Source organism: Chelonoidis abingdonii, chromosome 1, assembly GCF_003597395.2.
Source record: "Chelonoidis abingdonii isolate Lonesome George chromosome 1, CheloAbing_2.0, whole genome shotgun sequence".
Classification (NCBI taxonomy): domain Eukaryota; kingdom Metazoa; phylum Chordata; order Testudines; family Testudinidae; genus Chelonoidis; species Chelonoidis abingdonii.
In genome coordinates this window covers 92,988,264-93,010,575 of record NC_133769.1, presented here as the reverse complement: position 1 = coordinate 93,010,575, position 22,312 = coordinate 92,988,264, and the positions used below count along the sequence as shown (strand labels likewise).

Sequence of the window (22,312 nt, the reverse complement as noted above, 5' to 3'; positions counted from 1 at the left end):
GGCCTGAGCTTGTGACTCTGCATTTGGTGCCCCGCCCAAACTTAGGGCTGAGCCCCCTTTGACTCTGTATTGTTGCTCAGCCCTGAAGCAGAGGGCCTGAACCCCCTTTGACTCTGTATTGTTCCTCAGCCCTGAAGCAGAGGACCTGAGCCCCCTTTTGACTCTGTCATGTGCTCTGCCTCGAACCCGGGGACCCAAGCCTTGTGACTTTGTGGTTGTCGCCCTAGGACCGGAGCCAGGGGGACGTGTAGTGAGCCGGTGTGGCTCCCCTCCGCCCCTCGGAGAGGGTCGAGCCCCGGTCCCACACGTTCACATGATAATTCAGCATTTCCCAGTGATAAGAAGTTTCACTCAGAAATTTCCAACTAGTTGTATACCTGACCCACAGCAGTTCTTAGTATTCCATTCCTCAGAAACCCACCACCCAGCAGCACTTCATTCCATTATAGTCTTTGGTTCCCACACAGTTCTGCCTATGTACCTTAATCCAAACTAGCAGCACTTCCTGCTTTTCCAATTCTGCACTCCCTGGCAGCTGTGCTAACATATGTCAATCCCATCGCTATAGTACCAAGTGCAATTCCAGCCCGGGACCTCCACATAGAAGCCCTCAGTCTAACAGTAAAACAGAAATATCTAAGTTAAACATAAGGCACTCCCAATATAGGTTGAGGAACATTATTTACTGAGTAATCTGACTAGTTAGATGCAGCAAGATTATTTAAATTCAGCCAAAAGAGACTTGGACCTACTCTTTTAGAGATATTTAGGCTTATTACTTAAATTTAAAAAAAAATAATTAGGCTTATTACTTAAATTAAGAAAAAATAGTCACACAAATTCAGGAAATTCACTTTCTGCTTTATTTAGCAAAATGTAATGTTATAGGTCATGTGATGTCAGGCAACGAATAAGCTCCTAGACGCAGAGAGATGTGTAAGGAAATCCCAACACAGTACCAGTGCCAGATTTGGGGAGCGGGGGGAACCATGTATTAAGGGGACAGAGACAGAGTCATCAGGGAAACAGACCTGCCATCTCTGCATAAACTTTCTGCAAGGCATGTTTTTGACACTGCAGTTTCATCATATTGCCTCTTGCTCTCATATATGGCAACAGGCAGTGGGATCCCAGAAGGACCAATGCAGTACAGTGCCATGGCTCCTGAAGCATTAAGATGAGATGGGGTGGAACTGGCAAGTGAGAAGGAGAGAGAGATACCGAGAGAGGAGAAAGAGCATATATGTATGTGTATGTGGAATGGAGAAGGGTTGATCATGGTTTACTTGGCCTCACATTCCTATTGTCTCAGGGCCTCCAGAGATGCCGGGCACAGTGAACTCTTCTTATACAGAGTGCAGGTAGCACTGGGAAGAGGCACAGTGTTTTATCCGGTGGTTGAGATGGGAGTCAGAGCTCCGTCTTCTCCTCTGGGCTGGGATCTTCTTTCTAAAATACAGTAGGGGCAGGAAAGCTGGGTTGATACCATCATGGTTTTCCACACGGAGATTAAGGGGGAAGAATATTTAAATTCCTGCTTCAATGCTGTGTTGCCTAATTTCCCCATCCCATTTCAGTAGCCCCTGAGTTATCTTCAGCGGGCACCACAGGCCATGGGGCCTATGGCACACAAGGGCTCTTACTACAGCAAGTAAGCCATTATAAAAGCAATAGAAGCTCAGGACTGAATGAAAATGGAGGTTAATTTTCCCCTCCCTCTGCAAAGGGGTGGTGATTAATCTCAGGTAGAGTTGGCCCAACTTTGAGTCCTCTGATCTGAAAGGTTCTTGGTGAATTTTCATTCTAAAACCACCCTCTGTCTCCCTGATCCCCTTATCGCTATATTCAGGGTCCAAACACACTCACCCCTGCTCCTAATCCCTGCATCTCGATGCAGCCCTACTCTCCATCTCCCCAGGCACCGTTCTCAGGAAGGGAAATGGCTTCCTTAAATGAGACTCTCACACCAGTCCTGAAGTCAGGGAACAGGACATCTTATTGCTCTAGGCTAAAAGGTAAAAGTTGGGGCAGACAGGGGCTCTTCAAACCCAGTCAGCTGTACTATTGCTGAGATCTAATGCCCAAGAGCAGTGGAAGAAATGACACAGCAGAGGCTGCAGAGAGACAAGATTGTCCTGCTCAGAAGCATGTGAGTAGCAATGCTCTCTCACATACTGTGTACTCACCCTTTGCTTTCTCTTTAAGAAGCCACTGCAGAAGTCTTGCACATGCTCCACTGTGACCTCACCCAGGGGCAGCACATCCTGCTGCTCATCTGGCGTGTGGAATATAGCCAGAGCTGGCAGCTGGGACTTCTTCAGGTTGAAGAATGACATCACACGCTCATTGCCCTTCACATTGCTGTCCACCAGGACAAAAAGAATCTGCATTGGAGAGAGAGCAAACTAGAGACCCTGAGGGACAGCAGACACACATGATCACACAAAGACTTAGCAGGATACCATTGTAACGAACTGTAGATGCTAGACCTCTACAGCGACACCCCTGCCCCTCCAGGGCTTGAGAGCGCTACTACAATCCTGCCTTCTTCCAGTTGCCACAGAAACAACCACCATCTTGCCTCTTTATCCAGCCCTGCATGGAGTGGACTGATGGCAGCACTACAACTTCAAGACAAACCTGGCACGAGCATAAAGTCTGTTCTCTACACCAGATTTATGGCACTTAGACCTGTCACAATGTCTATTATACTGCATGTAATAAATCCTCTTTGTCCTTGGTGTTTTCATGTTAGCATTCTATAAACGTTTGAGCATTCAAGCTTTACTAGCCTGACTACTCTTGAAAAGTGCGTTTTTAGCTCAAATAGGCACTCGAAGGCTAATTTCAAATTGTGGGCCAAACCCTCAGCTGGTATAAATTAGCACAGCTCAGTTGAAATCAATACCAGTTTATACCAGCTGTATAGTCAATTATAAAACTCAAAAATAATGCTCTGCTGGTTAGTTATAGTATATAACTCATGTATTGTTATATTTCCATTCCCTGAATACCTCTCAACTTTCAGACCTGCCTATGTCAGAGACAAGTTATCATTATTGACACAAATGGCCAAAATATCTAATGGCTGTGTTTTGGTGAGTGCTGCAGTATAGCTGACACATCGTATTTATTATTATTATTATTATTATTATTATCATCATCAAATGTGTTTTTAAGATTGTTTTCTCATTGCATGAATCAAAGGAAGCAGTTTTGCAATCACGTCCAGTGTGTTTTTACACACCAGGCATGTCAAATCTGCAAAAAAAACCCAGAAATTGGGCTTGTTTTTGGTTTAATTGGCTTGTGAGTTGCTTGTTGGCTAGTTTTTGGCTTGTAGCTTGTTGCTTGTTGCTTCTTTTTTTTTTTGATCAGCAAGGGAGGGCAAAGGGGGGCAAGGAGGGAGAGAGAGTCAGGAGTGCACAGTGGGCCCACCACAGTCCCAGACTGCACGCCGGGGGATTCTAGTCACATAGAGCACTGGCATTCTTAGGAATTGGCTTGTTTTGGCTTTGTTTTGGAATGGGATTAGCTTTATCTTTGGCTTATTGTGAAAGTTGGGGTGCTTATTTACCATGTGAAAATTGGCAACTGTCCCATCCATTTGTGCAATAACTACAGAAATATGTGTTCAAATGAGACCAACTTATACTGCATGGGAAGAACTTGTCTTTCACACGTAACTCCTTACACCTCCATCTTCGTGGACTGGCAAAGCTGAGTTTTCACTATTTTAACCATACTGAAACCGCTTTCAGGGTCAGCATTTGAATGGAGGAGGCAAAGTAAAATGATGAGATGTCTTTTGAAATGAGGCAGTCTTTCAGATGCACATAGCTACTTCAGCAGTTCCCTCCAGTATTCTGACATACAGGAAAGTGATCCACTCACTGGTCCAGTGAATTTGTCAATAACCTCAAACTGATATGCTGTTAAATCATCCAATAATTGGTGTCACAACCTTTTCAGAAATTACAGGCACCTGGGCATCAAGCCAAATCTGTTACCAGGGCTCCTAGATCTAAAACTGCCCTTGCATTTTTCAATAAGTGATCCTCAGGGAAAACATTCCTCAGCATCTGCACAAGGCAGCCATTTAAAACATCAGTCTGTGTCCATAAAAATCCATCTCTTCGCTCCCTTTCAAGTGCTTTTTCACATAATGTCCAACTTTGAAATCACTGCTGGGAAAATATGTTGCTAGTCATCCAAAACTGAACGATCATTCTCCTATAGAGCATTATGCTGTCGAGTAGCAGCATGTTTCAGTTTTCCATCATATTGCTGAAGAAGCCTGTGGATATACCCATGCAGTGTCACCAGTTGAGTTGGGTATCGGTACTTGGAGGTCTGGTATTAAATGCACAGGTGGATCCAGTGCATAGTTGAGGAAGATGAAGATTAGTTGTATATGGTCCTGTAAGGGTAGAAATCAACTCCACTTTTCCTGGTCTTTTCTCTAAGGAAAGAAAACAGGAAAAGAGGGCAGGCCTTTTATACAGTGTTCGACTGATTATTTCGTGGAATTTCAGCTCCCTGCTGGAAACATGTTTTATGATTATGAGTGAGATTTCATTGGCAAAGAGGGAAAATTCTTTCAGCTTGGCTCTGGTAATTTGGAGCAAAATGACAAGACCAAAATCAGTCACCAGCTCTTCAAGAGACAGTGAAAAAGCTTTGCTGCAGCTATCTGCCAAGTGAGGTGTCTGCAGCCCATATTTACAGTATTTGGATTTGCTTCTTTTAGCCATGAATAACAGAGTTGTGTTTCCCAGTCAAAGAGCCATAGATTCTGATGGGAAAGATAAAAGGGTTGAAGATGGGTATGCTAAACTTCTGAAGTGTTCCCATTAGATAGCCAGATGTGTCTGTTCATGTTCCTGACGTACAGTGTATCATGTCTAGGAAAGAAAGGACATTGAAGCCTTTGTTTTCATACAAGAATCCCACAAGAATAACCAACAGGGTCGCATGTCCCAGGTCTGTATTCTGATCCATACACCAAAAGAGACATTGTGATCAACAGCTACCACATCACTTTGGTACCACACTCCAACCTTATCCCTTGCAGTGAGGATATCCTTTGTCACTCTATGTGTCATCTTCTTGAGAACATCTGCATCCACACAGTATTTCTTTATGAACTTCACCAGTCATTCTCCACCTGTAAATGGCATATTGTATTCACCTAACATGGAAACAAAACCATTCTGCCTCCAAGACATTTATGTTCGCTTGGTTTAGTGATGAAAAATCTGACACTGTCACCTGCTTCATGTTTTGGCAGTGCTTCTCTGAATTGACATGGGGTTGACACCTAATGGGTTTCTCTATGATTAATGGTAAAATCACCATTAAATGTCATATGGAAGGTATATCCTTGCCCTGCCTGCTCTCTGTCACCACTCAAAAGTGCTTTTCCAGGTTTGTGGATAAGTAATACACCTCCTCTCTTTTTTCTGGTAACTTATCACTGGCTGAAAATCTGGCTTCCTCTTCCAGCATTTTACAATCTTCAGATTCCACTCTAAAGCAAAAAGAAATATGTACTGGAACAATAACCCAACAGCTGTATCAGGTATCCGCCCAAAGCAATTCAAGGTACTGCTTCAGATTGTCTCCACTGGGTGGGGGGCACTTCAGGCCCTCTCCACTGGGGGATCCCAGCCAACCTCCAAATGGGTTCCTCAGATGAGGCTTGAATTTCCTCTCAGTTGAACAAGAAAGGACCTCACATTGGAGATGACAGGAATGTTTCTCACATGCTGGCAGTGATTGCTGAGTGGCTCCTTCTCTTCCAGGCAGTGGTGTCCTCTTTAGCCTCTGGTAGGTCCAGTCAGCACCAGGGTCGTCTTCTCTTCCTTCTTCAGTCATTCTGGTTGATGGCAGGATCTTCTTCCTGGACTGTCTGGACATCAGCAATGGAATGCAGGATCTCCTTTCTTCCTTAGCTGGCAGGCTCGGTCAGCAGTGGTGGATGACAACAGGTGTTAATGCAGTGCTATAGAGGGACTGAAATCTGATACCCTTAACAGAGATGGTTCTCTGACTGAATTACTAATGTCACTAACCACCACAGTGCAAAGTATGAATATTTACAACAAATCCTTTGCCACCAATCACAGACCAAGATTTATGCACTGATAATTGTCAATAAAAAATAAATTCAAGAATTTTGCAATCTATTCACAGACCATTTATGAGGTGAGTAAAACACAACATTCATTTAACACATTCCTAGTTGTAAGAGGAAGGAGGGTTCAGTTGTTAGGGTACTGACTTTAGGACTTTGAACACCCATGTTCACTTCCCTGCTCTAACACAGGTTTCCTCTGATCCTAGGCAAGTCACCAGATCTTCAAAGATAGTAGAAGTTAGGTGCCTATGTATTTTTGAGGATTTGGGCTTTAGCCTTTTTATGCCTCATCTCCCCATCTGTAAAATGGGGATAATAGCACTGTTGTACTTCATCTGATCTCATGTTTGTACATTGCAAATATTTGTACGCTGTCATCATGAATGTGTAGTCCTCCCTCACCTTTGTTGTCTCTAAGCTGACTTACACATGGTTAACCCTTTTAATCTGTCCTCATTGATAATTTCCTCTGGATCCCTGATTTTTGTTACTTGTCTCTGAATCAAAGGATCCCATTGGCTTTAATGGGCAGAGAGACCATGGCTTCCCTGCTTCATTATATGATGTCTTTGCATGTGCAGCCAAGGTTTCTACTGACCGTTTTGGAAAATCATGTCCAATTTGCTGTCAGCTAGCACTTCTACTTCTCATTCAGTATTATTGCTTTCCAGAATTCTCCCTCCCATTGTCCGCAAATGCTACTATGGATTATTTTTCTCCAGATGCGCTAGGATCAAATCCTTTATTATTTTCTGTCCATGTTTCCTGCCCATCTGTCCTGACTAGTGTTTGCAACGTCTTCCAATTTAGTATCCTTCAGAAACCTCATTATATGCTGTTTTTTTCCACTTTCAGATCATGAATGAAGATGCTAATCTGGCCAGAGTTAACACAGTATCCCACTAGAAATCTCCACTCCCACCATGGCATTGTATATCTTCACACTTCCAAATATTCCATTACCTGTTCTCTATCAAAAGTTATTCTGACTGGGTCTTTTTTCCATATTCATTGTTCAAACTTCTTGCTATATGATTTTCATTTAAGACAGATTTGCAAAAGGAAGTTCAGTATCTCAGCAATTTCTGAGTCATGATTAACTTCATCCCTCTCTTCAGGAAGGTTGCTCAGTTCAGTAAAGCTCTTAAATGCAGGCTGAACTTTAAGCATGTGTTTAAGTCACACCAAAGTCAATAGAATTTAAGCAGGTGATTAAAGGTAAACATGTGCTTAAGCGCTTTGCTGAATAAGGATGCTTGGTCGAATTAGGGCCTAATGGGCCTACTTTCTCCTTAGTACTTTTCCCTAATACATTTGTAGAACCCCCTCCTTCTTACTCTTAACCCTTCTGACTAGCATTAACTCCTTTTGATTTTTTGCTGCCCTTTCCTTCCCCGTACTATGTATTCTTCTTTGATTTGCTCCCTCTTTTTCCATTTCCAGCCAAACTAATCTAACCCAAGGCTTTTGAGCAGTCATTCATGAAGCCACATTGGACACTCCTTATCTATCATACTCTGACATTGCACAGGCATAAATAACTATACCAGGTGCAAGGTAACGGAGATCATCTGGCCTCCCTCCCAAGCTTTCTCCTCCATCTCTCTTCTTTAATACTGTTGACATCAGCAGAAGCCTTCCCATTATCAAGGCTCACAGCCTTGGAGTCATCTTCATTCCCCATCAGCAGTCCAGTATCATAGTGATGGGACAAGTTAGAAAGTGGTAGATAATGAGAGCAATAGACTGGACAGACTCTTCTGTCTCCTCTGAGCCAGGATCTCATCAAAACCTGCCATGACTTCTTGTGCACCAAGCTAAAATTCCTCCCTTCCTCTTTCCCAAACTGACAAGACAATCACCTATGCCCTAGTTAGTGCTCTCATGGATTACTGCAACCTCCTTCTGTCTGACCTCCCATCTCTTCCTGCTTTAATCCATTCAAAATGCTGCCAGCGGAACAATATTTTTATCATGTCTCTCTCCTTGATACCCTTTCTTGGGTTCCTGTTTACTTTCACATCAAAGTTATGCTTTTCCTCTTCCCCTTCAGCCCCTGCCTATATCACCACCACCCCTTTTTCCTCCCTCTCGTCCTCCTGAGCTTAATTTAAAATTGTTAGAAGAAGGAGCAGGTTCCCATTTTCTGTCATTTTTTGTCTCACCCATATGTCTGGAACAGCTTCCCAGCTAACGTATCCAAAGCTCCCACACCCTTGAGGGAGCCAGTCACTGCTCTGCTTAAATTGAGTTTGGTCTGTGTTCTGCTGTTTTATTTCTCTGGGATTATTCTGTTTGTTTTGGTCCAGCTTGTGTTCTTAGGGGTCCATTGTGACTTCAGATACCCCTCCAAGTCACAGTTCCTTCCCTATCCCCTGCTTGCTACTCAGGCTTGTAATTTACTGCTGGTCTGTAGCAATAATAAAAAACTTACTCTTCTCCCTCCCCCCGCCCCCCATGCTGGCTCAGCTTCTCTGGCAAACAGGCAAGGAGTGGAACCAAGGCTCCACTCATGCTCCCATCCAATCCACCACCACTCCTTGTTCATCTGCTCTGGGAAGAGAGTAGGCAGGCAAGTAGCCCTGCTTACTCCTTTGTGCCCAGACCCAAAGCCCAGGTAGCCCCAGTAGGGATGTAAGCAGCGGTTCTTACTCGCTCTCAGGCCTTTTTGTGGGCATGTCAGCCAAGTCACCATCTAGCCTTTTGGGGCAGGGAACTTGGTATTGGTCTGGCACAGTCCTAGCGTTATGCAGAATTATGTATGTCTCTGGCACTACATACATAAAATAAAATAACAATAACAACAATAAATAATGGGTCAGCTCCTGAAATCTTCCTTCTCTTTTCACTCAGGTAAACTCCCACTGAGTCCTGCCTGAGTCAAAACTAACTAAAAACCGAGTGAGGATGTCAGGACTTGGCTGGCTAATCATTTATAAACTATTTGGATCTCAGAACACCATTTGGAAAAGTGCCTTGTGAAGTCTTGCTTGGAAAGTGAATTCATATTAGCTTGGAGCTGGGCATGTCACATGAGTGGAAAACTGGCTGTGGGATCCCATTCCAAGGCTAATGGTGGTAAAGAGCAGTGCGCTGAATTAGAAGAGATGTCTAGGGGCGTGCTGCACGGATCAGTGTTAGGGCCATGCAGTTTGGAGCTGCATGTAAAGAGACATCATATAATTGAGGAAAGAGGTAACAGTCTCTCGTTACAGGACACTGGTGAGACCACACCTACTGCACAGTAGTATTCAGTGAGTGTCTCACCTCTGAACAAATGTAGACATATAGGAGGGGATTCAATGGAAAACAAGTTGGGGGGGGGGTGTATTTGGGATCTATGTAAAGTGACTGCAAGGGATGCCTTTATGACTAGAGCTTAACCCTTAAAACATTGAGGAATAATATATTTGCTCTTCAACCCACCCTCTCCCCCACTAATAGGTGTTTCAGCCCTCTGCCAGCAGCTGATCCATCCCTGTGCTCTAATGCAACAGCCCCAATTCTTACCAGCCTCCAGACCCTCCCACAAAAACCCCTTCCAAAGGGCTTCAGTTCAACCTCCTTCCCCACTGTTGGTTTCTTCCCCCAACTTGTGTGCCATGCTCTGAATTCTCTATTACTACCAGGTCTGCCTACTAACTAGTTCCGTCCCCATGCACTCGTGTTCAGCCCAAATGTGAGCTGAGAACCAATCCTGGGAGGGTGAGTGTTTGGGGAGTGCTTGTCTGCAGTCAGGGAGGACAGTTGGCAGCGAGGAGGCAGGGGAAATCTGTCTATGGAGTTCCCATCGTGGGAAATCTGTTCTGCACTCCCAGGGGACCCACGTGCAAATCTCTCCAAACAGCAAATTCACAGATCTTTTTTACCTGGAAACTAATGAGGGCTAAAGAATCCTTGTGGCATTCATGCTGTCTGGCCATTTCAATAGCACTTCTCAGCATCCAAAAGGGAGTTCCAGCTGTATAGCCAGAGATCACTTGGCACACCAGTGGAATGTAACCATTGCTGGGATGAAAGGCAACAGCTGTTTGTCGTCTCACAACAAAACATACCAGCTATTTAGGGCAAGATGCAAAGAAGAGCAGAATATCCAGCTGAAACCACAGGGCAGATTTTAGAGAAGCAGCGCATATTGGGCACCTTCCCTGTTAGATCATGAACTGGAGAGGGGTGAGCAGACCGGCTCCTTTTCTCTTGGACTATCACCTATCTCCACTTGCTTCTCCTCTTCCCCACTCACCTGGCTCCTGTTCTCCCTGGGCATGTGGAGTGTCTTCCTCCCTCCCCCTGGGGAAAGTCACTGTTCTTCCCCCTCCAATAATCCTCTCTTATGGCTTCTCCTCCCCTCCTTTTGGCCTCACCTTTCCTCGGAAGAGTTCCGCTGCCTCCCGGTACCTGCGCACTCGCTCCGTATGCTCCTGGGAGGTCTTGTCTGTGAAGAGCAGGAGGTGGGTCTGGACTGTACTGTTGAACAGACCTATTGCCGTCTGCCAAAGACAAACGTGACACCAACAAACAGACACAGCGATTAGGAATAGTAAATCTGCTGCATTATTGAACTCCTAAATCCCAATGGCACAGCTGAATTCTCTCTCTACAAATCACAGCTCAGGCTATGTTCTCAGACTGAAGTCAAATTCTGGAGGAACTGAAGCTGGGTCCCTGAAGGCTCCTAAAGTCATGGTTTGGGGGACACCCGAGCCAGGGGTCTGAAGGCCCTGGGGCTGAGGCTTGGAGGGAAGACAGGATGTTCAGGGAGAAGGCAGGGAGATAGAGTCTGGGGACCCCAAGCTGAAGCCTAGAGGGGCAAGAAAGATGGAGGTGGGAGCTCTTGAGGTGCCTGGGTAACAGGGACCACAGGGAACTAGGGGTTACAGGGGACTCGGGACTGGGATCTGGACAGGATGGGAGTAAGGAACTTGGGGAGTTCATGGAGTTAACCAGGAAGGCTTCTCCGGCACCTCGTTTCCTTTCTTTAACATTAGCTGTGAGTCGTGGGGATGCGTCTTAAAATATAAACTGTTGACTAAGCAACGTGTGAGCTGGGCAGGTGGGAGTGCAGAGGGTTAAGTCTCCATCTCCAGCTCTTCAGGAAGAAATGGGTAGGACACACACACCCCCCAACCCCCAGGGAAGGCGGAAAGCAGGCAACACACACTGGCCCTCTGTGAAGACACTCTGGGCTGGCACTCCCAATGATGTTTTGCACAGTCTCTGGTTGGTGGGCAAATTGTCATCTGACTTTTCCCCCCACCCACTTCCTGAAGTGCTGCAGCCGCTCCCTCAAACCAAACAGAAGTCTGGCCAGGCTGCCTCTGACCCTCTGCCTCCCCATGTGCCACTCCAGACCACAGAGGCAGCCTGTGGAAATGCCTGCCAGCATTTCTATGAAGGAAAGGAAAGAGTGAGCCAACTAACAGGGACGGGGTCAGGGAGTGCATTTCTGTAACAGCCTTCCATCAGAGAGCACCAGGTCTCAGGTAGTGTGGGTCTGGAGGGCCTAAGTACCAAGAGTTTCACCTTAGCCTAATGGCTAGTGGACTTTCATCCACCCCCGTTAACATCTCTGCATAATATGGCTTGGGGGTGGAAGACATCAGGACTGGAATAGCAGGGGGCTGCAAGTCAGGAGTGAGGAGTGCTGGAAGACCCTGTGGGAATGGACAGGCCTGGAGAAGCAGGAGGTGAGGTGAGTCAGGACTGAGGTGCATTGGAAGTGCTGCTTGAGAGGGCACAGCCCTGGGAAAGAAGGAGGAGTTGCAGCAAGCCAGGGTTCAGGTGTCTGGGGGAAGCGGTGAGGGTCCAAAGATGGAAGGTAGGGAGTTCTGCCAGGCTTGCTTTGACCCATGTTGCCTAATATTGCTAGGGCCTATAATATACTTAAAAGAAACTAGAATAAATATTCAACTAAAGAAAGACAGGTATATTAGCTGGGTGGGTCCCAGGACTGGCCAGCAGGAGGCCGGCCAGGTCAAGACTGTGGTGCACTGCTAGAGCTGTGCCCTGGCCTAAGGAATGAAACAACATAGGTGCTCCAAGTCAGACGTGAGATGGGTAGGCTAAGTAGTTTGAGAGGGGGAGGCAGGAAGAGGGGCTGGGGATTGAATCGAAGGAATAATGATGCCGGTCAGGACTGAAGTGCTTTTGCAGAGCTGTGAGGTGGAGGGCAGGACTCAAATAATAGATAATTAGCTGGCAGAACTCATCACCATCGGATACCTTTGAGACCAAGAGCTTAGGATTCAAAAAAGGGCTCAACATTTATATGGATAATGAGAATATCCACAACTACATTAGATTGTATCTGGATGTTTGACAAGGGATAGAAGCCTTCATGCTTCAGGGCTTAAGCCAGGGGTTCTCAGACTTTTATACTGATGACCGCTTTCATATAGCAAGCCTCTGAGTGTGACCCCCCACCCCCTTATACATTAAAAACACTTGTTTATATATTTAACACCATTATAAATGCTGGAGGCAAAGCGGGGTTTGGGGTGGAGGTTGACAGCTCACAACCCCCCATGTAATAACCTCACAAACCCCTGAGGGGTCCCAACCCCCAGTATGAGAACCCCTGGCTTAAGCCAACTACTAATAGATCAGGGTTAGGAAGAAATTTCCCTTATGGGAAATCCTCTGCAGGGTTTCTTGAGCCTTCTCTGAAGCAGCTGCTACTGTCCACTTTTGGAGATAGCATACTGGTTTAGATGGACCACAGATCTGATTCAGTCTGGTGATCTCTTTGCTCCTGTGAATACAAGGGGGCATTGCCTATCAGGAATGAGAGGCAATGGTAGAGGTGTGTGCACAGACACCTGCATGGCTCCTTGCTGCACTGTGCTCTTTGCCCACCAACAGTCACTGCCAGTCAGGATCCTATCATCCCCCAAAATGAAAAACAGGCAAACTAGACAGAGCCTAAGAGAAGGCAGGGGTGGGGGAGGGGGTTATGGGGATCCTTAGTTACCAGAGGGTTGTACTCTGTCACCATTCGCAGCTCATTGATCTGAATGAAACGGCTCATCTTGGCGGCATCAATTTTTTTGCCATCGGTGAGTTCCAAATCTTGACGTTTGTCGTCGACCTACGATGTTGCAAGGAAGCCTTAAATCACTGCTCTTCTCTATTCAGTACCCCTTTCCTGCCCTCTGTCCAGAGGCATGGGCAGACACACAAATGCACACAGACATCCGTGAATGCCTTCATACACACACCTTTCACCACCTGAAACTCTCTTGGGGACCATTGGGCCTATAAATCTGCCATCTTGCTCTTTCTCCCAGTCTCTTCCTCAGGCTCCCCATGACAGGACAAACTCATGAAATAGTAGGCAGGGCCGGCTTCAGGCCACAGCACGTCAAGTGCGTGCTTGGGGTGGCACGCCACAGGGGGCGCTCTGCTGGTTGCTGGGAGGGCGGCAGGTGGCTCCGGTGGACCTCCCACAGGCATGCCTGCGGAGGGTCCACTGGTCCCGTGGCTCCGGTGGAGCATCCGCAGGCATGCCTGTGGGAGGTCCACCGGAGCCGCGGGACCACCGGACCCTCCGGAAGCCTGTGGGAGGTCCACCGGAGCCGCGGGACCGGCGAGTGGAAGAGCGCCCCCGCGGCGTGCTGCCGTGCTTGGGGCGGCGAAATTGCTAGAGCCGGCCCTGATAGTAGGAAACACTAAGGGTGCCAGACATCCCTGTATCATCAACTCAAACTCCACTGGAGCCACGGGGGATTAACGGACAATCTCTCCTGGGCCTTCTGGGGAGACAGCACTAAACAAACCCAACTCCCTCCACCACTCTCGCCCTCTCCTTTAAAAATGTTCATCTGCTTATTTCAGTCTTTCTAAAAAGTAATAAACATTGGCACAGGCCTGTGTGGATTTCCTGGAAACATTGTGCAAGCAGGAAATCTCTCCAATAAAGAGAGGAATTTTTCCAGTACAGCTGAGATAAAATCAGGCCTTGCAAAGACCATCTTTAGGGAACAATCCCATCCCACCCCTCCTTTCCTCTCCCTCATCAGTATCTGGAAGCTGTTTTATTGAGAGTCTTTTCTGCTCTCTTCCCCATAAACAGGGAGAAAGGGAAAACATCAAACAACAGCTAACCCCCAAAGTATAACAGCTACATATGCAGTTACTTTATAGGAGACGGCTAAATCAAGGGATTGGGCTGTTGAGCTAGAGTACAGTAGAGTACAGCTGATTCCTTTGGGATTTAATTGCCTTTTCCAAACATGCTGTGCTAGGCTCATGGAACTTGTGTCCCCATAGATGTCCCATATTTTATTAAATATGTCTGCTCACCCTCTGAATGTATGTTAGCTTTTCCAGAGGTGTGCAGGCATGCAACCCCTTCTTCCTTCCATCCCATGGTCACTGTCACTGTTTCTTTGATCCAATGTATCCCTACGCTGCTTTAAGCCACTGAACTAGTTGCTCCTGAAATCATAGGGGATGATTTTTCTCTCACTTACACTGCTGTAAATCAAGGGTAAATCAAGGACTCAGTGGAGTCCTACTAGTGCAATGCAAAACCAGTGCAAGTAAAATCAAACAGGCCCTTGGGGCTGATCCAAAGTCTATCAGCACCAGAGGCAAAGGCTCCCATTTACTTCAGTGGACTTTGGATTACAACCTATTGATTCCCATTCCTGAGAAATCATATTCAGATATACTGCTGGATTATGCAAAGGCTGCATCTCTAAGAAAAAGGGTTGCATTTAACAGTTTAGCTCAGACCCAAATGGCTCTGTCACGCCCTCCCTCGATTAATTATGCCCTTTTTCCATTGATCAAGCGAGATTCTCAGCTGGCAAAGATCTGCATAGCTCTACTGACTTCAACAAAGCAACACCAATTTATACCAGCTGAGAATCTGGCCCAGGAGTATAGTCATTGTGGTTGAAGTCTGGTACCCTTTATGGTGTTTCCGTGCCATGCAAAAATAAAAGAACATTATTTTAAGTCTTTGATTAATTGCTGTCCTTTTGATTTGTCTGCCTGCCTTTCCAGTCCTTCCTCCAATTAGTATTATTCCAAGTTCCTGTTCCAATTGCTTTTTTAGGAAAGATCTGATCCTACTCCTACACACTTCTTCAGAAAAAAAAAATCTAATTTAAACTTATTTTTGTGAAGGGAAATTTTACAAGCAAATTAGCAAATTGCCAGTCAAAATTAATTCTGGCTTGGGGATTCGATCTGTTGTTGTTTTTTCTTCCATTAAGTGATGTTTCAGTTGCAAAAGTGGAAGAAGCATGAACTGGGAAGATTGTATTTAATGTGAATTGTTGTAAATGTCATGCAATTTCCTCTATCCTCCCACCTTAATTATCCTTAATCTCCCCCACATTGCAAAAGCAAAAGATCCTTAAATATCTTTGGAAGAAAATGATTATGACTAAGAGCTCATAGCAGAAATAAGTGTTGTTTCAGTTTGTAGCACCTGCTGACAGTAAATCCAGTGTCAGCTGCTAGGTCTTATGTGATATTAACTCATTCTCTTTTATACAGAAGGGAGAGAGATCTAGCTACGTTATATGAACTAGACTATTCATAAAATGCCTGAGCTCAGCTCAGGAAGTGATTAGAGCAGGCAGAGAAGACGAAGGTGGCTTACACCATCTTTGCACCTCCTGAATTCTGAGGCCAGATGGGGACAGGAATAGTCCCTGGGGCACCTCTAATTTATGCTCTTTTTAAAGAGCCCTCTATGGGCCATTAAAGCAGCCCAGAATAGCCAGAGTCAACTGTACTCTGGCCACTCTCCTGCCTGCCCCAACTATGCCTTGCTCTTTTCCCCAGCCACTTTGCTGTCATGCCCCTACATCAGGGACTTCAAGGAGATGGGCACCACAGGGAATTCCCATATGCCACAGGCATTCCTGAGTGAGAAAATCTGCCAGCCCTGAGGCCGCTGTATACTGGCAGAGCTGGTGTACAGGGACAGCAGGGAACCCCAGAATCAGGACCTTTCTAAAGATTCCTTAGCTCAGGACATTCTTTACTAGTGAACATGAACAATGTTTATACAAAAACACTATCCATCTTAGATATTTATAGGACACCAAGGCAACATCTAGGTACAACACTAATCAACTTATACGTTCAAAGCACTGTACAAACATTCACTAATTTATCATCAGAGCATATCCAGCCTTGTCTCCACGAGCCTTTTCTCCTAATTTTTTCCACCACTGCTAACGCTGGTGGAGCTCCACCAGTGGTAGGAACAGCAGGAGCTCTAGGGCCCAGAAGGCACCAGTGGCTGCCACTGTTGCATTTTTATTACCATGTCATCTACTACACTTGTTCTGACCAGGCCTAGATAATACAATAGTAAAAATGCTGCTACCATATCCTTACTGGATCTCCTGCCATTGCTACCTGCAATGAAACTGCACCAGAATTAGTAATAGTGAGAAATAGGCAAGTACAGACACAGTCCATTGTGAAGCAGGTAGCTAGATAACTCTTATTATCTCCACTTTATAGCTAGGGAAACAGCAGCACAAAGATATGTGTGATTTGCCCAGTAACACACACTGAGTTAGGGAAGGAGCTGGGATTCAAACCCAAATCTCCCAACTGTGTCTACAGTCCAACTATTCCTCAACGAAAGTGGCTCAAGACTACCCAATTACCTTTGAAGGTTTTTCCACCACTGTTTTAATTCACCCTTTGAACAGATAGGATCCTACTCAAAATGCAAAAATAAATTGTTCTCCAGGAGCCCCCATCCCTCCTCCTTTGGTCTGGCCTTCTCCATGCTAACAGAAACCTTTGTCCATATCTCCCTGAATATGTTCTCTGATACCCAGGCAGGGATGAAGGGGGAACAGTTCTGGATCTCACCATTACAGGACTATTTTCAGTGCCTTGAGCAGAAGGGGCAGAGGCATGAGGGAGACATACCATGTGAAAGATGGAGATGGTATTGCTCGTGATGTTATAATGAGACAGGACCTCAGGGTTGGTACTGAGTCCAAACGGCACCTCCTGGATTTTTCCTGCAACAATGTGGAAGTTCGAAACTTCTGGCCTCTCTAAATCCTGAAGGAGTGGGAGAGAATGGAAAAGGAGAAGGAAGATGGAGACGTGGAGGGAAGGAGAGATGGAAAAGAAGAGAGAGAAATGGCATGGTAAAAGGAGAGGGAAGGGCAAAGAGAAAAGAGGCAGTGGGTGTGAGGGAAAGGAGGAGAGGTAAAGAAAGAAAAAATAATATTAGAAGCAGCTGAAGTTACTCACCCAGGTTTTCTTCTCCCTCTTGACATTGGCCAGACAGCTGCTTTGGCAGCAGCTGAGATTTGGAGGGGCTATCAGTGACATCTGGTGGCCATTCAGAGTAGAGCAGGTGTAAGCACTCTGCCACTCTAACCTCCAAGTCCGCGAAGAGGGGCTTCCTTACCAGGCACATCTCAAGTCTCCCCACCAGAACAAGTGTTCCCAATCCCCCTCTCGCGCCCCACTCACATCCGGCTGGTATTTCCATCAGTGTGGAGAAGGTGAAAGCTTGGAGGTTAAGAAGTGACTGAGTGTCAGGGGCAGGGAATTGGGGAGGAGTCAGGGAACCTGTACTGAAGGTCAGGGAGGGGCAGGTGAGCTGATGGGGTTTGGGGAGAGGGAAGTGGGAGTCCAGGAGACTGCTGGGTATCAGAGGGAGCTGAAGGGTGAAGGGACTGCAAAGCACTTCAAAGTGTGTTGTATCTGAATCTAAAATCTGACTGTCTGAGGAGTGGGCACTGGAAGAAAGTTGGAGGCTGGATCTTTTAGCACCATCCATTTCCTCCTTCTTAGTAATCAGCATAATCATTCTCCTTCATGTTTATTCTCTGTTCACCCCCACACACCATACCCTGCACAGCAATATGACTGTATGTGTATCAGTGTAAAAACAGGTCCTGCAACCTAATCCCCTTCACCCCATACTCTTCCTCCTCATCAGCTCCTTCCTTCCCTCGTTTCCACGACATTGTAGGGAAAGTCGCCCTCTTTCCCTACCTCAGGCTTCCCAGGCAACAACTCAAAAGGATTGGAAGGAAACAAAGCACAGAGTCTGTGTGGCCAACTCTTGCAGTTTTTGCACAAGTCTAGTGATATTTGGTGTTTCTCTCAAAACACCAGCTCCTGGAGTCCTGTGATGATGTGAGAATCTCAGCTTCCTTTAAAAAAAAAATTCTAGCCCTCATGGTTGCAAAGAAAATCTTGAAATGTGAACCGTAAAGTCTCAAAGACAGCAATGTAGATTAAAAGAACCCTAATGTATTTTTTTAATTTTGTGATTTTTAAGCTGATCTCATGAGTTTTGAGGCCTGACTCGTGATTTTTGAATACTTGGGGGTGGCAATACTTAATATCTTTATTTTTTTCCCCTAACGGAAATATTTCACATACTTCCACTAAAAAGTGACCATTAAATGTGGGTTAAAATACCAAAACTTTGAAGAAGTCTGGAAATGTGCAACTTCTGAGCAATTTTGGATTAATCAGATGTCCATTTCTTCTTCTTACAGCTGAGCACTAGGGACAGTCATAACCTCTACTTAAGCTTGTACAGCCATTTCCATTCCAACCCCTCCTTTTGAGTGCCTGATGTCTAATACCGTTCACTGATGACTGGACAGAAATTCTCAAGGCCTGGTCTTCTGCCTGAAGGTGATTCCGTTCTTTCTTTAATTAAGGAAAATTTTGAGCAAAGTTGGTTCATCTGTTTGGGAGTCTGAGAACAGAAAAAAAAATCCTTTCCACATTTAAAGAAAAACTGTTCTTACGTCCTGTTTTAGAACAGATATAGTCAGAGTCACCCCTCGGGTAGGGCGAATTGAGGAGACTGCCCTGGACCCTGTGCTTTGGGTGCCCCGTGCTTCAATAGAATTGGGACTGTCCTGATATTTAGCCCTTTGTCCTGCATCCCAACAGATGTATGATCGGGACACCATTTGTCCTGATATTCAGGTGAGGAGGTGGGGGGAGGTGAGGTGAGTGGGTGAGAGGGGTGAGAAGGCAAATGGGGAGCTGAGCGACAGGCGGATGGGCGGACTGTGAGGAGCGGCAGTCAGGTGAATGGGAGGACGGCAGAAGGACGGCGAGAAGACTGGCGGGGAGGTGACCAATGGGCAGGAGGGAGGGCAGCGAGGTCTAGAGCAGTGGCCACACATGCTGGGTGAACGGTGAGGAGACTAGTGGGGAGGCTGATTTGTCTGAGGCCCTGCAGTCCCCTAGGAACGGCCCTGGATATAGTATTGAAATGGCTAGCTGAAACAAGGATGGACCTAGCCTCATTGAGATAGCTTGGGAGGGTTCCAGTGAAAAATTGGGTTTGATTTGGGTCTGTGGCCATCACATTTCTCACAGGGCATGTGCAGTGATAGTATTCTTTTCCCCAAGGATAGCATAATATTCTGAGCAAAGGCAGGGCGTGTGCTGCATTTGTGTGATGCTAGTTCAGTTGCATGCTCAAAACCGGATTGAAGGTTTGTAGAGAAGAAATATGTCTTACTGTGTGCAGTGAAGCCCAGCCTCACTCAGGGTGAAATTAACCTCTGTGCAGATGTTCAATGCAAGCCTTAGGCCCCACAGAAGAATTATTCTGAAAGCTGAGCCAGGATGTAAGTGGTGCTTAGGCCTCCCACTGGCCCTCCGCACAGGAATCACTTTCACCGTGTGTGCACCCCTTGTCCTAGGAGTGCTGAAAGAGAAGACCCCAAGAAAATTCTGTGACACTATAGTCTGAGAAGGTAGCGCTTGTGTGGTAGACACTCAAACAGCAGAAATCACCAGTTCCATTTACACACCCAGCCTTAACTCTGCCCCTTTGTGAATCACCTTTCATTACACGTGCATGTATTATTTCTGAAATTAGAGAGTCTTTCCAATGGGGAGTCCTTTCTAGCCCCCCACCTCCTCCAACCAGAGGAACATGTGGGCTAGAGGAGGCAGAAGCTCCTGGGAATCAGTCTGTTTGGAGAGCACAATATTTCCCTCCCTGGCAAAAGCTATGAGCCAAGGAAGCAACAGCAAATCAGTGGGGCTGGCAGGAGGAACCTTTAGAACCTTAGACACCAGTGAGGTCATTGGGCTCTACTTCCTTCTGTTCTTACTCTGGGTGTTTCGTTGTCCTTCTTGCTGATTGGTTGTTTGCTTAAGTCTCCTCCCTCACTGCCCTGGAATCGTAGCTACATAGGGCTGGAAGGAACTTCGAGATGTCATCAAGTTCAGCCTGCATTGTGGCAGGACCAGGTAAACCTAGACCATCCCTGACAGGTGTTCGTCCAACTTGTTTTAAGCACTCCAGTGATGAGGACTCCATGACCTCCCTTGGAAGCCTATTTCAGAACTTATATAGTTAGAAAGCTTTTCCTAATATCAAACCTAAATTTCCCTTGCTGCAGATTAAGCCCATTACTTCTTCTACCACCTGTGGGCATGGAGAACAATTGATCACCATTCTCTTTATAACAACTCTTAACATATTGGAAGACTGTTATCAGGTTGGCACTCGGTCTTCTTTTCTCAAAACTATACAAGCCCAGTTTTTTCACTCTCTCCTCACAGGTCAGGTTTTTTAAACCTTTGATCATTTTTGTTGCTCTTCTCAGGACTCTTTCCAATTTTTCCACATTTTTCTGAAACTGTGGTGACCAGAACTAGACACAGAACTCCAGCTGGAGCCTCACCAGTGCCAAGTAGAGAGGGACAGTTACCTCCTGTGTCTTACATACAACACGCCTGTTAATACACTCCAGAATCATATTAGCCTTTTTCTGCAGCTACATCACATTGATGACTCATATTCACTTTGTGGTCCACTATAACCCCCAGCTCCTTCTCAGAACACTACCACCTAGACAGTTAGTCCCCATTTTATAGTCGTGCATTGGACTTGTTCTTCTCAAGTGAAGTACTTTTCACTTGTCTTTATTGAATTTCATCAGTGCAGTGAGGGTCCTGCAGAGGGTCCCTCCACTGCAGTTTTGATCCGCCTGCCTTCCATTCTCCATTATCCCCCCGCCCTCCATTCTCCATTATCCCCCTGCCCTCCATTCTCCATTATCCCCCTGCCTTTTATTCTCCATGAAGGTCCTTTCTGGCCTTAAATTCTGTGACCTATGCTCCCCTCCATCCTTCCCTCCATTCCACCTCAATATTTCCCTTCTTCCACTTCATACTCCTGTACTCCTTAGCTCATCCCTCCATGCCCCACCCCCGCATCCCCCACTATGGAGTTCACAGGATGTTTACCCCTTCACCCTGATCACTCTGCTTGTTTGTTATAACCCCTTCCCTTCTGCCCAGGTCTGTCTTTCCTATTTAGGTTGTAAGCAGTTTGAGTTGGGGACTGCCTTTACTCAGTGTTTGTACAGCACCCAGCACAATGGGGTCCCAACCTTGGTGGAATACAAGTAATCAATAGCAACATAACCAGGGAACTGAGAGATTATCTGAACAGACCTGGAAGAATCCAATGACGGCCACCTCAGCAGCACTGATGAAGGCTGTTGTGGCTGCAATATCTCTCAAAAGTACAGGTTTCTTTGCGTCTCCAGTGACGTCTGGAGAGAGCATGAAGAGGAAATGTCAGAATCAAATCAGGCATGGAGAGCAGCCCAGAGCTAAGAATCCCACCACCACCACCACTACCACACGCACACCCCACCTTCCTGCCTTTGTGCGTGCTGATCTTGGCAGATCTCTTCCCCCTCTGGATACTGACAGACCTCTGTGAGGAGACTCGCAGCTCACACCCCTTCATTCACTATACAAGCTGACCCCAGTGGCTCTCTCATCCTTAGAGAGCCTTGGATTTCTCTCACCCACCCCATTCATTTTCTGGCCTGACCAGAGTCATTTTCTTACCACGGGGCGCAGGGCTCTCCTCGGCACACCCTGATGGGCAGCCCCAAGTGAGGAGGGAAAAAAAGAGACACCACAAGGCAGAAATGGCCATTGTCCCGACGTCTCCTCTCCTTGCCTTGGGCTCTGCTTTGGACTCTGCCTGGAAAGGTGACACGTCAGTGGTTTCTTGATCAGGTGTGGGAACTGAGCACCTGGCACTGGTGAAACCTTCAACTTTGGAGATAAAAGTCTGGCAGAAAGACTGGGTCCCAGTGCCTCACTGTTCTGCACAGGTCATGGGGCTGATACCGAACAATCTGTCCCTGACACCTCTGCACTGAGACC

General features: G+C 46.3%; 1 protein-coding gene across 1 annotated transcript; it reads right to left on the bottom strand.

Moving 5' to 3' along the window:
* Positions 1-845: 845 nt before the first annotated feature.
* Positions 846-22,181, bottom strand: ERP27 (endoplasmic reticulum protein 27). The gene is made up of 7 exons (XM_032784641.2): positions 21,989-22,181; positions 21,584-21,684; positions 17,048-17,185; positions 13,110-13,226; positions 10,504-10,629; positions 2,187-2,384; positions 846-1,449 (listed from the first exon to the last, which is right to left on the bottom strand). The coding sequence occupies exons 1-7, from the start codon at positions 22,077-22,079 to the stop codon at positions 1,411-1,413; spliced, it is 810 nt and encodes a 269-aa protein (XP_032640532.1). The 5' UTR covers positions 22,080-22,181; the 3' UTR covers positions 846-1,410.
* Positions 22,182-22,312: the final 131 nt, after the last annotated feature.